At 40.5% G+C, this 19,477-nt stretch overlaps 1 protein-coding gene across 3 annotated transcripts in view; it reads right to left on the minus strand.

Moving 5' to 3' along the window:
- Nucleotides 1-3,380: 3,380 nt before the first annotated feature.
- Nucleotides 3,381-19,477, minus strand: part of LOC113011018 (epidermal retinol dehydrogenase 2) — a 31,945-nt gene continuing 15,848 nt past the window's right edge. For 2 of the 3 annotated variants that reach the window (XM_026150387.1, XM_026150388.1), the window contains exon 7: nt 3,381-3,977. In XM_026150387.1, the coding sequence (XP_026006172.1) occupies nt 3,881-3,977 (97 nt within the window). In that variant the 3' untranslated portion in view covers nt 3,381-3,880. Of the gene's footprint in view, nt 3,978-15,400; nt 15,759-19,477 lie in introns of those variants that run through there. The other variant, XM_026150389.1, reaches the window with a different exon arrangement.

The following is a 19,477-nucleotide window of genomic DNA, read 5'->3' on the forward strand; positions in this document are numbered from 1 at the left end:
CAGGGGATGCTGAGGAGTGTGTATAGTGGAAATACACCCTCTGGCCCCCTTTCTTAAAGATGGAAATCACCACCCCAGTCTGCCAATCCAGAGGTACTGCCCCTTATCTCCACGCAACATTGTAGAGGTGTGTCAACCATAATAATAATAATAATGGATGGAATTTATATAGCGCTTTTCAAGGCACCCAAAGCTCTGTACAATGCCACTATTCATTCACTCTCACATTCACACACTGGTGGAGGCAGCTACAGTTGTAGCAACAGCTGCCCTGGGGCAGACTGACAGAAGCCAGGCTGCCATATCGCGCCATCGGCCCCTCTGGCATGACAGCCCTACAACATCCAGAGCCTTCAGGAACTCGTCCACCCCAGGGGCCCTGCCACTAATTTGTTGTTTAACTGCCTGATTGACTATGGAGGTGCTGAAAATGGTCGATTCGGACTCAATGTCCCCAGTCCCCCTCAAAATCCTGTTGATGCTCTGCTGGAGGTGGAAGTTGAAGATCTCGTGGACCAGGGCCTCTGCCAGGTGCTCCCAGCACACCATCGCTATACCTTTAGGCACGCCAGGGCTGTTCAGCATCCTCCCCCACCACCTGATCCAATTCACCACCAGATGGTGATCAGTTGAAAGCTCAGAACCTCTCGTCACCCGAGTGTCCAGATGGATGCGGCTCTGATGATAAAATTACAAAATCGATCATTTAGAGCTTAGAGTGTGAATTGAAGAGTGTGCACACTCAAGCAAACTAAAAAGTATTCATTGGGGCCCTTTAAAGAATTTAGTTATGTTAGCAACAGCTGACGTCAAAGGTCCTTGTAAATGTAATGTATGAGTGTGGATGTGTGTATCTTCTTTGTGGTAGTGATTTGTCCTGAAAGTGGTTGGCTCGCCATCTGTCAAGACCGGAATCTCGTCCTGGTCCTCGGCCTTCCCTGTCCTCTCCAAACACCGGACCGTTGGTCTGTGTTTCAAAGGTGAACACGTTGGTATCGGAAGTGTAGCAGCTCTCTGGGTGAAAAGTGTGTGGGTAGCCGACGTTACTTCTCTCCTTCATCCAGTCACTGAGCTGTCTAAAAATCAGCCAATCCACTTCAGATTGAGTTTTTCTGGCCTGAGCCCAGGCAGCACCCCTTTTTTTGAGGAGACTGGATGGAGAGCTGAGGAGAAAACAAAGGATTGTTTCTGTATTTTTACTCTTTATTTTTACTTTTGATTTAAAAAAGAGAAGCTTACTCAAAGAAATGCTTAAAATCTTGTTTAAAAACTATTTGTGGTCTTGATTTTAGGAGTGTCGGAGTACAGCTACCACGCAGTGGTCACTGATCTCATTTGCACCAGTGTGAGAATGTTTATGTGGCATGTTAGTTAAAAATAAATCAATAAGTGACAACTTTTCCAGGTATTTAAGATTTGTGCTATAAATTAGTTGTGTGAGATTATATCAGTCACACATAGATTTAAAACTGAGGCAGAAGACGACCAGTCCCAGTTGAAATCTCCGGTCAGGATAATTTCATTAAAATCTAAAGTAGATCGTTTTTCCACTAAGTGAAATTAAAGCCTCACTACTAGCTGAGGGGCGTCTATAACAGCCCACAATGGTGATAAAATAGCCCTTGTAAAGTTAGAACTTGCAATGTGTTTACAAACAGTTACTGATGATTGGACAGTAACATGGAATTTGTTTTTTACATAAATTGCAACACTGGGCGGTCGCAGTGGAGAAGATTGTAACCCGTTAATGCGATGTGTTTGTCAGTAATTGTTCTTGTGAGCCAGGTTTCAGATAGTTTAACTGTTTCATTGTCATCAATAATAATACTGTCTGTTATCTATATATCTTGCTTTTTCCGCCCCATCTCCTCTCACATCCATTGGATCACATCCATGCATTTATTTTCGAGCTAGCTCTATGTGAGAGGCCTCAGAACACTCTAACCACCTCTGAGTCACAAACAAACAAACACACACACACACACACACACACACACACACTCGAACAACGATCCACTTATAAACAGGCTCCCTCCAATAAGGTGTGGGGGCAGCCCAGAGCTCCTTGATGCATGATTATGAGTTTTTTCTTGTAATTTTGGGGGTGAGCAATGTGTCGTGAACTAATTTTCCCCCTTTTACGTTGGTTGCTTTTAGGGATAATATGATCTATTGAAGGGAGGAATGAATGATCACTTTCTGCTTACAAGGTTAAGACACAACTCACTTTCAAATGACTTGATGCAAGCGCTGTTTGCCGTAAATGGAGGAAGGAGCAGAAGGGCAAATGCAATTAGTTTCACTACAATTGCTGCAGACGTTTCTCTAGATCAACATGAGGCTGCCGAACAGAGCGATCGACCCGAGTGGGTTGGATCTGGGCAGCTGCCAGAATGATCGGACTGAGAACGTGGAAAGTTTGTGACAGAAAATATTCCTATTTTTAATTCATATTTAAAGTAATCATTAAACAGCAACTAGTAACTAGCCAATGCAATAGCTTTGGGTAAACTGAGCACAGAATGTCCTTAAATGCCAAAGCGAATTCATAAAAAGGCGACTGTACGCAGGCGAGGATCAGAGAATTTCAGAACTTTTAAAGAAAAATCTGAAATTGGATTTTACCTGCAGATTGGTGAGTTCTTGTACAGTTTACAAGACGTGAGGGCATCACAGGGAGAGAACCGAGCCATGTATTTACCCATGGCCCTTTATGTAAAATATGTGGAATGAAGACATAATTACAAGATCTGACACACTAGGTGGGTGCAGAGAGTGGTAGCATTGCACACACACACATGTATGCACGTGTTACATCAAAGACCAGATTTAAGTAGAGCTGCACGTGCTCATGGCTCCTGCTATGTTATATTACAGTTAAAGTTAGAAAGAGTTGCTTCAGGCCTACACAAAACCACATTTATTTCAATGTCACTGGTGCATCTGCACAAGCTGGAAGTCTCAACTTCAAAGATTTGTCTCAAGTTTTTGCTTCAACACACGACATTTAATGCCTCAACATTTTGTAAAGTTACTTACAAATAAAGACGTACTTAAATAAAGAAAATGATTTTTCCAGCCTGAACTAACTGCAGTTTTAAGTAATCTGAACCAACAGCTATTAACCTTAGCAGGGTGAGAAATTGTCTTAGAAATTCCTTTATCATGGTTGATTGTTCCTGAGTGCTTAGCTCTGGCACTTGGTGTTTGATGAGAAAGTATTTCAGCTGGTAAACACTAAACAGCATGAACAACTAAATGTATGCGTCAGCCTCTCTTTTCCTGGGGTCCCATTTTCAGGTCCATGGTGTGCCTGTTTAAAAACTCAACTGATGCCATTTTTAAAGGTTTCTAAATATAGCACGTTCACTGAAGAGGCCTCTTAGTAAATGGATGTTCTTTATTAATGCACTAAATTTGGTAGCAACATCATATAAGCATTTTTAATTGACAATTACGCTGGAAACTGTCAGTGTTAAACAATCTACACAAAGGCAATTTCAGAAATGTCAGGAAACATTCACAACAACGTCACATTTGATGCAGAGTTATGAGGACTAGCATGCATTAACAAAACTACATATAAAGGATCACCATGAGTGGTCTTTGCATTCCTGTTAATACTATATCACAGACTGTAAAATGACAATGATTCACTAATAATAATAATGCAATTTAAAAACACATTTAAAAACACATTCATTCATTTGGGAAGCTGAGATTTAAAACACAAGGCTCGTTATACTGAGATGTGCTGCTCCCTGATATTACACCAACAAACACTTAATTCGAGGGTTAACAATTAAATTGTTGTTGATGTTAATTTTAATGCATCCATCCTTCCATCTTAGGTATTCTTCATAAGTGCTTCTCCTCTCCGTCACTCCTGTTTCCTGGAGCGCCCCCTGAACGTGTCCATGAGGTTGAAGGCTCCCAGGTACTGGCCCAGAACAATGGCCTGCTTCATGTTCAGTACACTTTGAAGAGAGAAAAAACATAGAAATGAACATACAAAATACATACAAAAAGGTGTTTGACATCTGTGTTAGTTTCTTTTTATGTGCCAATGTCTTAATATGCTATAACAATGCAACTGCACCAGAAACTGCACGGACCAAAGCGAGTGTAAGTTTCCACGAACAGTTTCAACATCAACTCTGCAAAACTTTTGTGATCAAGTTTTACTGAGTAAAAAAGTCCAAATGCAACTGGAGTGGCTATAGCCTAGGAGAGGTCATCAGGGAGGTTGCTGGTTTGAACCCTGACTAATCCAGCATGCCAAAGTATCCTTGGGCAAGACATTGAGCCCCAAGGTGCTCTGTGTGGAATCACTGGATAGTCATATTTTCAGGTGGTTTAAGAAATTTGGCCAGATTTCCAGAAATTTAAGCGGCTCCATCCAAAGTGGAATGGATGCCATCTTTCCTAACAAGAGGTTGTGTTTCCCCCAGAAAGCTTCCGAAGTATGTACAAAACCCACATCATTGTTCATCCCTAACAGACTGGTAACAAACTTAATCAACTTCAGCCTCCTACACTCCATCTCCCTCTGGATTAGGACTTCCTCAGTGACTGCCCACAGAAAGTTGCTGAGGAAGTAGTAGGGCCGCACCTCTCCGCAGCACTCAGTCATTTTCAAACAAAATAAATGAACACTGGAGAGAGTGCCTCCTTTCAATAACCCTGCAGTATCTCATTTGTGCTATCAATACAAACCATACATGTTGACACACATGTATATAGACAGGGTGTATTATAAAGAGTCAGCCTATTATAAATAAATAAATAAATTTCAGTGCTTTAATTCCACAGCCATTCACAAACCTACTCTAGAAAGGGGGATTCAGTACCACATGGTTGCCAGTATGTAGCACAAGAAGTGCATTGTTAGCAGTAAACTCATCCACCTACAACATTTCCAAACATCTCACCACCATCCCAGCCCCCGGTGGAAAACACACCCCATTAAAAACTCTACAGACCTAAAACCTGGATCACTGGATCCAGATGAAACCAGAGTGTCCTTTAATGAGGCCTACATTTCCACTTGCATATCTTTAACCAAGGCAGTGGAGACTGTCACAACAAGACAACAGCATCCAGCTCCTTACAGAAGAGAACTTTACTCCTGAATACAACAGAACAGAACAGAATAGAATAGAATAGTCCTTTATTGTCACTGTACATGTACAATGAAATTGTGGGTGCTCCACAGTAACTGTGCTGGAATAAAAATATGAATAGTTGACAGCAGGAATAAATGGCAAACAGGAGAAATATGTACAGTCAAGAGGAATATATATCTAAAAATCAGAGAAAGGGCCACTGTAAAGAACAAGTTGCATTAGATTTACATGCTGTTAGACCACATACTTACAACCAGATATTTTAAACACAACAAGGGTATCTATAGATAAGTACAGCTCTTGGCTCTTTCAAACAGACAGAACCTAGCCACCTAAAGATATGTGGATGCCACTGCGGTTAAAATCAAAATCTATCAAAACCCAAGAAGTAGAATCTTTCACTGTTCACATCAGCTCAGTGGATAGAAACATAAAGCTCACCAGGGAAGACACAAAGGACCATAGTTTGCCATTTATGGACTGTGCTGAGCGCATTGAGGACTCGGGAAGCCTCAACATTTACGTTCACTGGAAGCTCACGCACACAGACCAGCATCTACTCTTTGACTCCCATCACCCTTTGAAACACAAACTTGGAGTAATCAGGACCCTGCAACACCGGGCAAAAGCCCATCCCAATAAGGCAGAAACAGAAAGAAAAGGAGCACATACATGTAAATGAACTCTTTCATCCCAAGGACAGAACTCCCAAACACAAACGAAGCAACATAGTGTATGTACTGGAGAAACCAAACAGCTACTCAATAAACACACGACACCTCGACGGGACACGACTCACTGTAAAGATGAGCAAGGCAGCAGAGCAAAGCTAGCCAGCTGGTTCTTAGAAAGTTTATGATCACGTGAGAAGTTCTAAAACAATGAAACTGTACCTCCAGCAACTCTACAAGAGTGCTGCAGCAATCCTTTAAAAATAAACAAACATTCCAAGGACTGATGACCTCATTAGCATCATTAGCATTAAGCATAACAATGAATCTAACAAACAGCTCCTAATGGAACAAAATATTTGTTCTAATTTAAATAGGTCATGTCTAATAATTTCATAGAGCCAGAATAATGTTGCTTGCATTTCTCACTGGTAGCGAAATCTGGATGACTAACAACTCCAACAATGACTGTCTTCAAAGAGGGAGCAGAGACAAGGCAGGATAATACAACACATTATTAAAAGCCCGGATACAATGGCTTTTATCTAAAATGAACAGAGGTGACAGGCGAGGCACTATCTGTGAGCTGTATTTGTGTGAGCTGTTTTCCAGAGACAAAAATCTTTCTAATAGAGAATAATAGCCCTGTCCTCAGATAAATGGACTAGAGGAAGAAGAAGAAAAGAATGGCAGACATCTTTTCTTCTTAAACACTCACTCATGAAATACAATTAAAGAACAAAACGATTCAGCAGCAGTGCAGGGGGCTTCAGCTATCTAAGACCTGGCTCTTCCAAATGGTGCATTATTATTTCTATTATCAGTGTTATTGCTAAGGTATTACAGATTTCACTCATTTGGGTAAAGTGATGTGAAGTTTACACAGTGCTCATACAACTAGACTTTTAACTTATGTTGGCAAGCTGAGGGCAGTCAAATACAATGTGACCTTACAGTCCCAGCAAGAAATCATTGCAACTTCTGTTAACCTCTTAAACACCCAAAGATGGGTGCAAGAGGGAGGAGATCGTGGAGATCAGGAAACCACATTAACAGGTTAATGCACTATTATGTAAAACTCACGCGCTGACATTTTTGCTCACTTCTGCTGCCTTTATAACCAAAAGGGGTTAACCTCCCTCACTATTCTCGGAGCTTCAGACTCAGGTGTCAAGCAACTCATATTGATGTGGTGATCAGAAGCTGCGGAAAGTGAATAACATGCAGTGACTTTGAGCAACTACATGTGAAACAACTGTGCTCGAAGGGAAGTGGCAGAACTTCCAGGGGAGCATGTGAAGCCAATGAGAGCAAAGTATGGCGTTGATTGACATACGAGCTGGTGGAAATTTGCTCACCTTCATACAAACTGTACAGAAAATCTGCAATGTTTTAAAGTTCCACCAATGCATTGAAAAGGCAAGTCACATTTTAGACAGACTACGATCTCTCCTCTTTGTTGACTTCTACAGAATTACTGACACAGTAAATGCCACATTCAAAATGTCTATATGATGTTCTGCTATCCCATTTCTGTAACTGAGCAACAGAAAACTGATAGAAATATTAAGTTTATTATTAACCTTTATTTTACCAGGAAAAGTCCCATTGAGATTAAAAACCTCTTTTCCAATGGAGTCCTGGCCAAGAGGCGACAACATGTTAAAATTACAAAGTTACATACATGATTATAAGTAACAATTAAAGTTTAATTAAGTTTGAGTGCAAGGTTCAATTAGCTGAGAATTATATTTTTGACACATCGAAAAAGGATGAAAACTCCCAGTACAGACTGTTAATTGGCAACTGCAGATATGATACATCTTCATGTTTTTGGCATAAATTGTAATACACCTCTATATATTAATGTTAGAATTGATTTTATTTAAATAAATACTGTAGAATAAAGACCCTACAATATTAGAAAGAAAATCTGAACAATCTGACAATCCCCCATGAGCAAGCATGTATCGACAGTGGAGAGCAAAAACTCCCTTTTAACAGGAAGAAAGCTCCAGCACAACCAGGCTCAGGGAGGGAGCAGCTGAGTTTCAGAAGAAACCTCAAAATCAGTTTCTTCACTCTTAGTCCACTCTATTTTTGCAAATTTACACACCAAACTCACATTTAATCATTAGTAATTATTACAATTCATCTAATTTCAATTTCCCCATAATTCTTAGCTAGTACCCTTTTAAAAGGGAGTTTTTTTTCCTCCCCATTGATGCCAGGTGCTTGCTCGTAGGACATTGTCTGATTGTTGGTCTTTTCTCTCGATTATTGAGGCAACTGTTTGTTGATTTGGTCCTATTATTTGGGGCTATATAAAAAACTGTAATGAACCAGATGAACAAACACTAAAATAGGACTGTGGCCTGCATTCGCTTTCATCACTATAACAAGGAGAACCAGGAATATCATTAACATATGTAAATCCATTACACAAATAATGGCTGCAGCTCCTAACTTCATCACCACTCAGTCAGGTTTCATATCCATTCAAGATTACATTTTCAGAATATCACACACTGCTACCAAACACATCCTGTAAATTTGTTATTCTGCCACGCTGCCAGTCTAACCCTTCAAGCTGCCTTAGATTTGTTTCCTCAGATATCTACTATATTTTCCAAAAGCATCAACCCACCTGTATTTTTCATGTCTTGGCTCTTTTCCTTGAATAAGAAGATATTTTACTAAATGTATATAAAGACAACAAAGCAAACATCCTGGGTGCTTTTAGTTGGGAACCTTTATTTGACTTACACTGGTGAAATACAACTTATATAACAAAGTCTCTATTTAAAGAGATGGTAAATGGATAGGTTCCTATATAGGGAAAGCCATGTGTGGTTGTAACACATTGTGCTTAAGCATCTGTAACTCAATGAATTTTTGTACTTTTAAACAAAATATCCTGTTTGTTTACTATGAATGACACCTGCAAGAATACCACAGATCTCATGTGTTAACATTAAAATTACACCAGAGAACATGCTTCAAAAAAGTGGTTTATTGAAAAGAAAGAACAGCGTCCGCCTCTCTCTGTGACTGGCCATAACTCAAACACACTCTTGTGGTATCAGTGTGTAAATTAGTTCACTAAACAAACTTTCAGTTAGTACAATGCACCTGTGTGACAAACATATAGGTTTGATTTAAAGTGCAGGCTGGGTGGACATTTTACCCAAACTACCTCCGGCTTTGAGTTAACAAATCCAGACAGACAACGCAAAAGTTTTTGTCATCTGCTGTCTCAGAATCTTCAGCGTTACTTTAAGACTTTTTTGGGCACATTTCTATTTTTCTTCTGCTCGCCTTGATTTTTTCCTGAGATACTCTTTCTTGTAATATTGGTTATTTTCTGGTCCACTTGCATTAGTGCTTGTTTTAAATGGTAAATGGACGGATTCTTATATAGCACTTTTTTCTTCTTCTTTTCTCTTCTTTTTAGAAGGTTTGTATGGTGGATCAAAATCTGCCAGTACTTTTCTGCTTCGTAATTTGATCAATTTTGGTAATATTCCCAATACTACTGGTTAAAATCCAGCCCAAAACCATGGTAGAGTCTGCACCATGCACCATGTTTTACAGATGGCTGTTGTGTCTTTCTCTTGACCTGCTTCGTACCTATTGATGAAGGTTTGAACCATAAATTTCCCATTTGAAGTCCCTCCACCATCAGACCTGTTCCCACTGATTTTCAGTCCAGTTCTTGTTTAATTTGGCATAGCTCAGCATTTTCTCCATGTTTCCCTTCTTTAAGAATGGCTCCTTGACAGCAATGCTTCCACTGAGACTGTCTTTACTGTCTTTTCATCTGTTTCTTAAGGACATGACTTTCAGATACTGTTTTATCCTCCTTAAATTGTTTTGTTAGGTCTGCCCCCTTTTCCCCATAGATTCGATTAAAGAAATGTGAGCAAATTATGTGTTTTTGCGACAGGCTACTAGTAACAAAGTCCTCAAAGATACAATTTAAAACTGAGAAATGCACAGCTTTTCCATCTTTTCTTCTGCACAGTTTCTTTCTTGAATATCAACTGTGCTAGACAAACAGTGAAAGAATGACTGTATCTGCATTACAGTGTGCAACAGCACGCTGAGACAGAAAAATCTGTAATACGACACCTCAGATGCTGGCAAACCTCTGCATGAGACTCAGACAGGTTTGCAAGTCAAAATGAGAAGACAAATTTACTGGGTGTGAACGCATACCGCTCCGTCATTACTTTTAGAGAATAGTGGCCATTTCCCACACAATGCCAGCTGATGATGCGGGCATCGCTGAATAGCTAAAGACATTAAATTGTCAGGGATTACATAGCGCTTTTCTACTCTCCCGGAGTACTCAAAGTGCTGTATACAACATGCCTCATTCACCCATTCATACAAACAAACTCCGATGAACACATCAGAGGGCAACTTGGTGTTAGTATCTTGGATACTAACACTAACTAATACCAAGGATATTTGGCATGCAGATTGGGGAAGCCCAGGATCAAACCGCCAACCTTCCAATCAGTAGCTGATCTGCTCTACCACCTGAGCCACATCCCATACTGGTGTACTGATGATCATTTCAGACTGCCTCTTCTTCCTGATCCTGCCAGTCTTTTTTCTTGGCCCTGGTTTTGAAAATGGCCGTATACCTGAAGAATTGACTGTCTGAGCTGTAGACAACCCTGAGGTACTAGGTTCATCTAGAGGACAGGACATAAATAGTAAGGAAGTCATAAGTCCCTAGGAGAGTTGGAGGACAGCATGGCTGGGAACTTGCAGATCTTAGTGATGGACCTGGTTCTGGGCGGTCTTTGATTCGTGACGGTGCATCGCTACACTTCTCAAAAATGTCAGTGTTGAAGGGCGAAATATCTGTGGACTGTAAACCAGATGGAATGGTTTTGGGTGTTGCAGCTGGAGGCAGAGCAGCCTCGACAATCCCTGGAATATAATACATGATCATAGTCTTGGCAGAATTCATCTTCATCCAGGCAACACTTGCATTATTTCCCGTTTTCTTAAATGGGTCATAGACACTGCGATCCAGTGGATGAGGTTCATGGGTGCAGATGGGATGGAAGGTAAGCGCCATGATTCCCCTTTCCTCGCAGAACTGGATAGCTTTCACTGATATATGCACTACCACACGCCTTTAATGGTTTTTCTTTATTTTCATGACTAGTTGCCTCTGCACTCCTCTGCAACAGGCTGTGGTTCTGCTTCATAAAAATTGTAAACCAAGTGCTTCTCACCACATGATTGTGGGTGTTATAAGTTACTGTGAGCTAATAAAAAAACTTTCAGACCTAAAAAAAAGAAGTGGAATGACGACTGAGTACAAACATTTTTTTTAATTGGTCAGGCACCTTTGCTAGTATTCTGTCTAACTTATAACCAGGTCTGCTGTCGAAGTCGAATAGTCAACCAACACTTTTTCCCTGCGCTTCGGAGAAAGCTTTATTGCTGCTATACTAACCTACCAAGGATCACGGGGTCTCTGTCTCACAGCTTTTTGTAGCATCTACTCAGTGTTACATGGCAGATGTTCCTTTGCCACTGATCTGACTGCCTTCAGCAGCCACACCAGTATCAGTATCCCTTTTCCAGGCAGCTGGAAAAGTATAAAAATGAATAAACTCTTCTTTAGGGAAGGGGATGGTTGTAACACTTAAAAAATATGTTACAACCCACCCTACCATTATCTGTTAACGGCTTTAGCATTGTGGTTTGAAATGATCAGGGGGAAAATGCATCACAGTTTGCCTAAGAAACTACAATTTCATCTACTGTAAGTCACACTGTTTTGCAGTTTAAGCACTAAACAAAGTTTAGCACTAAACCTGCTCAAAAGATCAACTTTCTTACCTCAAAATCAGTTTTCCCCCCAATAAAACCTGCATGCAGCGGTTTCCAGCCATGACAACCACCATGCAAAAACAGGGATTGTGTCATGTGGGCAAACACTGAAATGATCGTGAGACTCCTAGCGCCTTCCTCATTGGTGACATTTGTGGTGTTATGAGTCTCCCCTAGTGCTTTTCTACTCTGCTCGAACACTCAGAGCATTTTATACTCGAGCCTCATTCATAAAGGGTAACACCATCCAGAGTAACTACCATTAGAATCTACTGTCAGAGGCCATAAGACCATTTGTAACCTTCACTTTGCACTTTCTGTACCGTGATGATCGTTACATTCTGACTGAAACTACTCAAAAGACAAAAAGGAATGAAAGGAAGGTTGGAGATTGGCCTATAATTAGCTAAGGCAGCTGGGTCTAGAGATGCTTTCTGAGTAACAGTTTAAATACTGCCACCTTAATGACTGCTGGTACATAGCCCATTAATAGAAACAGATTGATCATATTTAAGTTTAACCATTACATAGTTTTAAATGCATCACCAAAAGGCAAAGATGGTGCAGCAGCAGGGATACACCTGTCATGGGGAAGTGATGTGGCCACTCTATGTCTCAAGTCTTTTAAATTAGCTCTGCTGAGCTGGATCCTTCCAAGACCTTTGTTTTCTCTGTAGGAATACATGATGAAGGAAAAACTTCCTAATTATGTGACTTTGGCCCTACCTTGCTTTTTTACTTAAAGTTCTTAACCACAAGTGTTTACACTAGGTGCGTGAAGTGTCCCTTGTATCCTAGGGGCAGACCCAGCAGGTTGCTGAAAATTATTTTTATTTTACATTTTGTTTCTCAGCACCACTGTTGTGGAAGCTAATGGGGTTCCTTATAAATAAACAAATAAACCACTACAGACGAGTTTAAAACAAACAAGATGATTGAAGTGGATACAGTAGCTGTAATTCAAGAGGTTTAAGAAAAGTATTCATTTTTGTTTATAATCAGAGTCAATTTTACACACGTGACACATTTTCAGTCTCAAAGGCAGAAAAAAATATCTAACAAATAAAAAAAATATGTAATTTTTACACAATGAAAATTGTGCAGTCACTAAATGCCTCACGTCTGGAACCCATGAACATCACCAAATGCTGCATTTCCTCCGTTCAGAGAATCTGCCAGCCCTTTACTGTAGCGTCCCTCAGCCATATTTTTTAATCCAGTTTTGTCTTTTTCCCCCAGCAGAGCACAAAGTGACAGACTAGTTGATACAATATCCAAATTCTTTGCCTTTAGAAACTTGTTTGCTTTTGCAGTGTATATTGTGTCTTTATACATTTGTATTATAACAGGCAGCGTGGTTTGTGAATGCGATAACTTAAGAACAAGATGATGTAGGATTTTAAAATTCATACCACAGGTGTACCTACTTGGCATGTTAGATGAGTCAGAATCTCAGTGACCTTGGATTTAAGGTCAAGGTCAGGGGTCACGTTTTCTGAAAATCCTGTGAATGCAATAACTCAAGTAGGAAGACACTTAAGATTTTCAAATTGATACCAAACATGCATCTACTTGGAGGCTGAGGGGCGGCACTGGCAGCTGACACAAACACGTTTACAGTCATTCACTCGTCAACATCAAAGGCCGGAGACGGTGATCACATCACAGATTTATTAGCAGCTCAGAACAAACTCTATAATCTCCATCTTTGTAACTCTGGCACTAAATAAATGAAATTTAACTGAATTGAATGCAGCTGTCTGTTCAACAGACCAGACTGGTCAGTGACTCGTGTCTGAGAGGATTCCAGTATTTGAGTGAAGTTGAGCCTAAAATGACCAAAAATCAAAAACTGAACTAGATGCATTTGAGGTGAGTTTTAAATGCAGGCTGCAGACAGTCTGTGCTCTGAACATTGGACTGATTCTTATACAGCGCTTTTCTACTCTCCCGGAGTGCTCAAAGCACTGTGTACATGAACATGAATGAACATGCCACATTCAGCCATTCACACCCACTCATACAAGCACTTCCTTCTATACTTAAGCATTCACACTAGGGCTGCCACAAACGATTATTTTGATAGTCGACTAGTCACCGATTATTTTTGCGATTAGTCGACTAATCAGATCATCATCCACTGGACGTAAAACTACAGCTTATTGCACCAGCAGCATCTGCTCTTCTATAACTATCATTAGCTTACAGCTTTAAGTGTTTCAGGTCTGTGCTAACTAAAAATAAAGACAAGATGATAGTTTATTAAATTTTAATGAAATTTGCAGATTGTTTCAGTGAAGTTTAATAAACTCCTTGCTATCTAAAATATAACAGGACACCGGAGTAAATTCTCGAGCATCTCACACTTCTGATGATCAGCTGTCTGCTTGACGTTTATTCAGCTGTGTAAAAACTATAACTTTAATCTCAGACAAACTGATTTACTCAGGAACAAATAAAATACTAAAAAAAGCCAAACAATAACATTTTAATTTATCTAAGTGACTCATATATCATGTTTAACCTGAGTAGCGAAAGAGGGCGGTGGGTTTGAAAATGATTTGCCGGGAGTCCGCTGTTCTCACGGCTCTAGTGAGCGTTAAACCCCGGCTAGCTATCGAGCTAGTGGGTAACAGACGTCTCTGAAAATGTCGGAGCGCTTTTGAAAATATGTGGTGTCCTGATAAACTGAGCAGATATTTGAGGTTTACACAGCTACATTCTCACCTGAAAATATGTTAAACGTTTATTTTGTGACCCAGAAAGAATAATAAGAGTAATATTAAAACTAACTAGCTGCCGCCATTGTTGGAAACTGAGCTGGGCTGCGCTATGAATTCTGGGACACAGCTTCTTCTTCTTCTTCGGGGTTTAACGGTAGCTGGCATCCTTGTACATGCAGTGCTGCCATCTTCTGTTTCAGTCCGTTATTACACTCTTAAATCCTGCTACTTATTCCTGCGTCTTTTGGGATCTTACAAAGCTTCAAACGACGCGTCGACTATTAAATCAGTCGGCGACGATTTTAATAGTCGACGTAATCGTGACTAGTCGACTAATCGTGGCAGCCCTAATTCACACACATTCACACTCTGATGAACGCATCGGAGAGCAACTCGGGGTTAGTATCTTGTCCAAGGACACTTGACATGCAGACAGGAGCCGGGGATCGAACCACCAACAGTAGCTCAGTAGCTGATCTGCTCTACCACCTGAGCTACAGCCATTTCATTTGTTCACATTAATAAAATTCAGAAAATTAACAGATTTATCAATATGACAACACTATCATTAAATTGGGGATTAGATGAATTACAATCAAGTATTTCACTTTGTGTTTGAGGCAACAAAGACATTAGATGCTCTTAAAAAACAAAAACAATCTAATTCATAGAACGAGGTCCCAGGAATCCTAAGGATCTGAAACATCTGAGATCTTAGGGATCTTGGTCAGTCGGTGGCTGATCCGATACCTGCTGATCTCTAATCTGGATTATAACATGCTCTGAAACCAGTTAGGCATGAGTTGCCATGGTAATCTTCCCCAATAAGAAATGATCCACCTTTGTAGTTCTTAAACCACTGGGTTAGTTAGCTGCGTAAGAGCAATCCAGCTTTGTAGCACAAGTCAGGTCCAGGAAGATTTGACCCCACATCTTGTTTCAGTATAATGACATTGGCGAATACAATATTAGGGAAACACAAATTTAATGAAAGTTAAATAAGTGTTATGAGAGCAAGACATAGTATCTGAATGTTGTCTTTAATACTTGACATTTTAGATATTATATAGCACTCATGGCTTCACTACATGTAAATACACCATCACATGTAAAAATGTCATGTGCTGGGTTTCATGGTCAATAAAGCATCAAATCCCTCCTAGTAAACTTCAACATTTAGCACAGACGGAGGTTGCAGAATGTTTCGTTACACGTTACAACAGTCCGAGCTACAATGTGCCCTGTACGTGGTTAGAGATTACATCTGAGTACAACATCCAAACACATTTCAGTGTGCACTGAGGCGTTTGTGGCAGTCTATTTCAACGGCCAATTCCATGTAACGGCCAAAGAGGTAGCGCAGCTTCCACTGTAACACACTGACGATGATGGAGGGAAACAAAAGAGAACAGGATGAGGACAACAGAAATATAACCCCATCAGCACCAAGGTCATTTTAATGAAATGCATAACATATGTAACCATTACGGCAATCGAATAATCTGCCAGTGATGGCTGTGATGTCATTTTAATTATAAGGAAATAATATTTCTCTTCAACAATCAGTTTAAAGCCAAGTTTAACCTCATGTTATTGCTGGGATGTATCCATCTAAAAACAAACATCCACACAAAAAGATGACAAAGACGAGGACAGACCTGAAACAACTACTGTACCAAACACACCGACAACGATAAGACCATTACATAAACAACATGCAACATTACTGTATTCTGGCACAAAAGTCATCCAAGTGGAATCTTTATGAGTGTTAGTTAGTGTGCATGAGTTCAGTGTGTGCCAAAGACATTATTTAGGTCTGAGTCATTCTGGAAACGTTAGTAAGAGGGCAAAAAGAAATAATTAAAAACAAAATAAATCTCAGAATCAGTTTTGGGTTTGTTTTGTTTTTTAAATATACAATAAGTTTTTGCACGTATCAAATTGGTTTTAAATTTGGTGCCTTTTCACACCGGACATACGGACATACGACGTCCGTGTGAACATTTTGTGCGTTAAAAATACTTTTGGACTACCTATTGCTAATGCAGCCGTTCACACCAATCGTGTATTTTTATTGGACGAATTTGCTGAATTTATTTTTGTCAAACCAAGCTTGACTCTTCAGATGTTTTGGATCCGAATAAACTGATCTGACCAACCAAATCGCTGTATTTGGCAACAAGCTTGCTCATAGCTGCATATACAATGATACAGAAAGAGGAAAATGTTACCATTTTTACCACAGACACACTGATGAACGCTGGTCTGGCTCACTGGGCTCTCTGAAACGATTTCTCCTCCTCAGATCTGTTTCCAACTCTGCTAACAGCAGTTCAAACTGACACACTGACATCCTTCAATATGTATGGAACTCGTGACACAGCTTCAGCTGCTGGACAAAGCCATAAAACTCTCTCTGCTGAGAAATGGATAAAACCTAGAATCTGGATTTCTCCTTTTCTCATTTAGGAACATCACCACTTTATGTGGACTCCGTTTTAATCGTTTGCTGTTTTAACTGTTTGGAGTTTGTTGAAATAGTTTTGTGAGCTTTAAGCTGAGATTCTGGCAAAATATATATATATTAGGGGTGCAACGATACACAAAATTCACGGTTCGGTTCGATACTTTGGTGTCACGGTTTCATATTTTTTTGATACAAAAAAATGTTCATGCTTTTTTAATTTGTCATTTATTAAAATTATAAATATATATTTTAACTCAAAAGTACAGTTTTTAAATTTAATGTTGCTGAAACAACAAAGTAATAAAAAATAAATCTGATTGAGGAATCCCTCATCTTTGGAAAAGAGAGTTTATTACAGAGAAATGGCTCTTTCAAAATAAAAGCTACACTATACGCTTCTTCTGGGCTATATTCTCAGCAGCATATTAAACATATCAGGTCCCCATAAGGAGAATCCTGTGCTAACGGCTGTCTAAATGACTCGGGTAAAGTTAGTAGCATGCTTGTTGTTTTTGTCTTTGCACTAGGATGCTGTCGGAATAAATGTGCAGTCATATTCGTTGTGTTCCCACTAGTGCTGTCAGCGTTAATCTGAAATGACGTTAACGCCACAACACGGCAAATCTCCGTTAACGAGCTACCGCGGATCGCCCCGTGCGTGGGGCTGGACGGCCAACAAGCTAACACACTAGTTCCCACCCATGTAATTGAGCATTGCGTGGCACATCCAACATACTGTTTTACTTTAGTCCATGACGCGCTTACCTTCAGGGTCATACGTCACATGAAAACCAAAATAATTCCAAACGCCAGATCTGAATGAGGGTGGGGGAGGTTCAATTTGCCATGTTGCAACGAGCTTAGCTTCTGTCTTGCTAGCTTGCGCTGCGCTCAGTGGATCTGCGCTCGACAGTGCAGCCTAGGCGGATAAGTCGAACGCAGATCCACTGAGCTCTCAACACAGACAGCATCGTCAGAAGAAAAGTTGATAAAATAAATAAAAAATTTTGTATTGTTCGATACATATGCGTACCGAACCGAAAGCACTGTATCGAACGGTTCAATATCGATACGAGTATCGTTGCACCCCTAATATTTATATGTAAAAATGGATACAGGATTTATTGATATGGTTTACATTATTCTAACTAAATATGATTTAGGGTCTAAAGTCCCGTTTTTTTGGCCAGGCCTTCTTTTCGAGGTTGGACTTCAGGTAAATATTGACAGGTTGTCCCATTCCTGTAGGTGAAACGTCACCAGCTACAGGTAGAGACATCTATCACCTTGTATTCTTGTGATAGCCTTTCCCCGCCCCATCGTGTGAACATGTGTACATGATCCTCCTCAACACCCCACCTCCAGCAAAAATCGACCTTCAAAGATGGTAACATGCATCACAACAAAAACTAGAAGTTAACCAAGTCGAGCAAAGGCCAGAGAGCAACAGGCAGTGTCATTAGGCCACTCCCACTCCCATCAAGGCCACCTGAATCACCAGAGTACAACCAGAAATACACAGAATGGTGACTGGTGCCCCCATGACCCCAGAAATAGCCCACAATATTATTAAAAAGTTAGTCATTCATAATTTCTGTGCATTGCTGCATGAGTGTTTTCACCAGAAAGTGGAGTGCAGCCAAACTATATTTGTTATGCACAGAGCATCCAGAAAGCATTCACAGCACTTCGCTTGTTTCACATTTTTATCTTAAAGCCTTTTTTCAAAATGGATTCAATTCACTTTTCACCTTAAAAACAAAAACCCCGCCGGTTCAAGTCTGGCTCCTGGCAGGGCCACTCGGGACATGATAAGAAGCCACTGCTATCCTGGCTGTGTGCTTAGGGGGAAAATGAACCTTCGTCCCAGTCTGAGGTCGGTACAGAGTGCTCTGGAAAAGGTCATCAAGGACGTCTCTGTACATTGCTGAATTCATCTCCCTCCACCCTGACCAGTCTCCCTGTTCCTGCTGCTGAAGAACATCCCCACAGCATGATGCTGCCACCACCCGGCTTCACTGTAGGGACCGTATTGGTCAGGTGATAAGCAGTTCCTCGTTTCCTCCAGACATGACGCTTGGCGTTCAGGCAAAAGAGTTTAATATTTGTTTCATCAGACTGGAGAATTTAATTTCTCGTGATCTCAGAGTCCCCTCAGGTTCCTTTTGGCAAACTTCAGGCAGGCTGCCACATGCCTTTTACTAAGAAGTGACTTCTGTCTGGCCTCTGCGTATAAATGATCAGTGCTGCAAAACAGCCAGTCCTTCTGGACCGTTCTCTCTCCAAACAGCAATGCTCCAGTTTTTTTGAGTGCAACCATCTGGTTATAATTGCTAACTAAGGCCCTTCTACCTGATCCCTCAGATCATCTGGGGAGCTAGCTCCAAAGAGTGAGCTGGTGGTTCTAAGCTTCTTCCATTTACACATGGAGGCCACTGTGCTCACTGTGATCTTCAGTGCTGTGGAAATTCTCTACCCTTCCCCAGATAGGTGCATTGATCTATGGAAGGACCAATCAAGGCCTTCTGTGTCTTGAGGTAGGTCAGGCGGTCTATTAAACCCCAGCACTTGTTCTATTTCACTTTACCAATTTCTGCACCCTCAATTTTCCAATGGGGATATACAAAT

This window comes from Astatotilapia calliptera, chromosome 18 (assembly GCF_900246225.1).
Source record: "Astatotilapia calliptera chromosome 18, fAstCal1.2, whole genome shotgun sequence".
NCBI lineage: Eukaryota > Metazoa > Chordata > Actinopteri > Cichliformes > Cichlidae > Astatotilapia > Astatotilapia calliptera.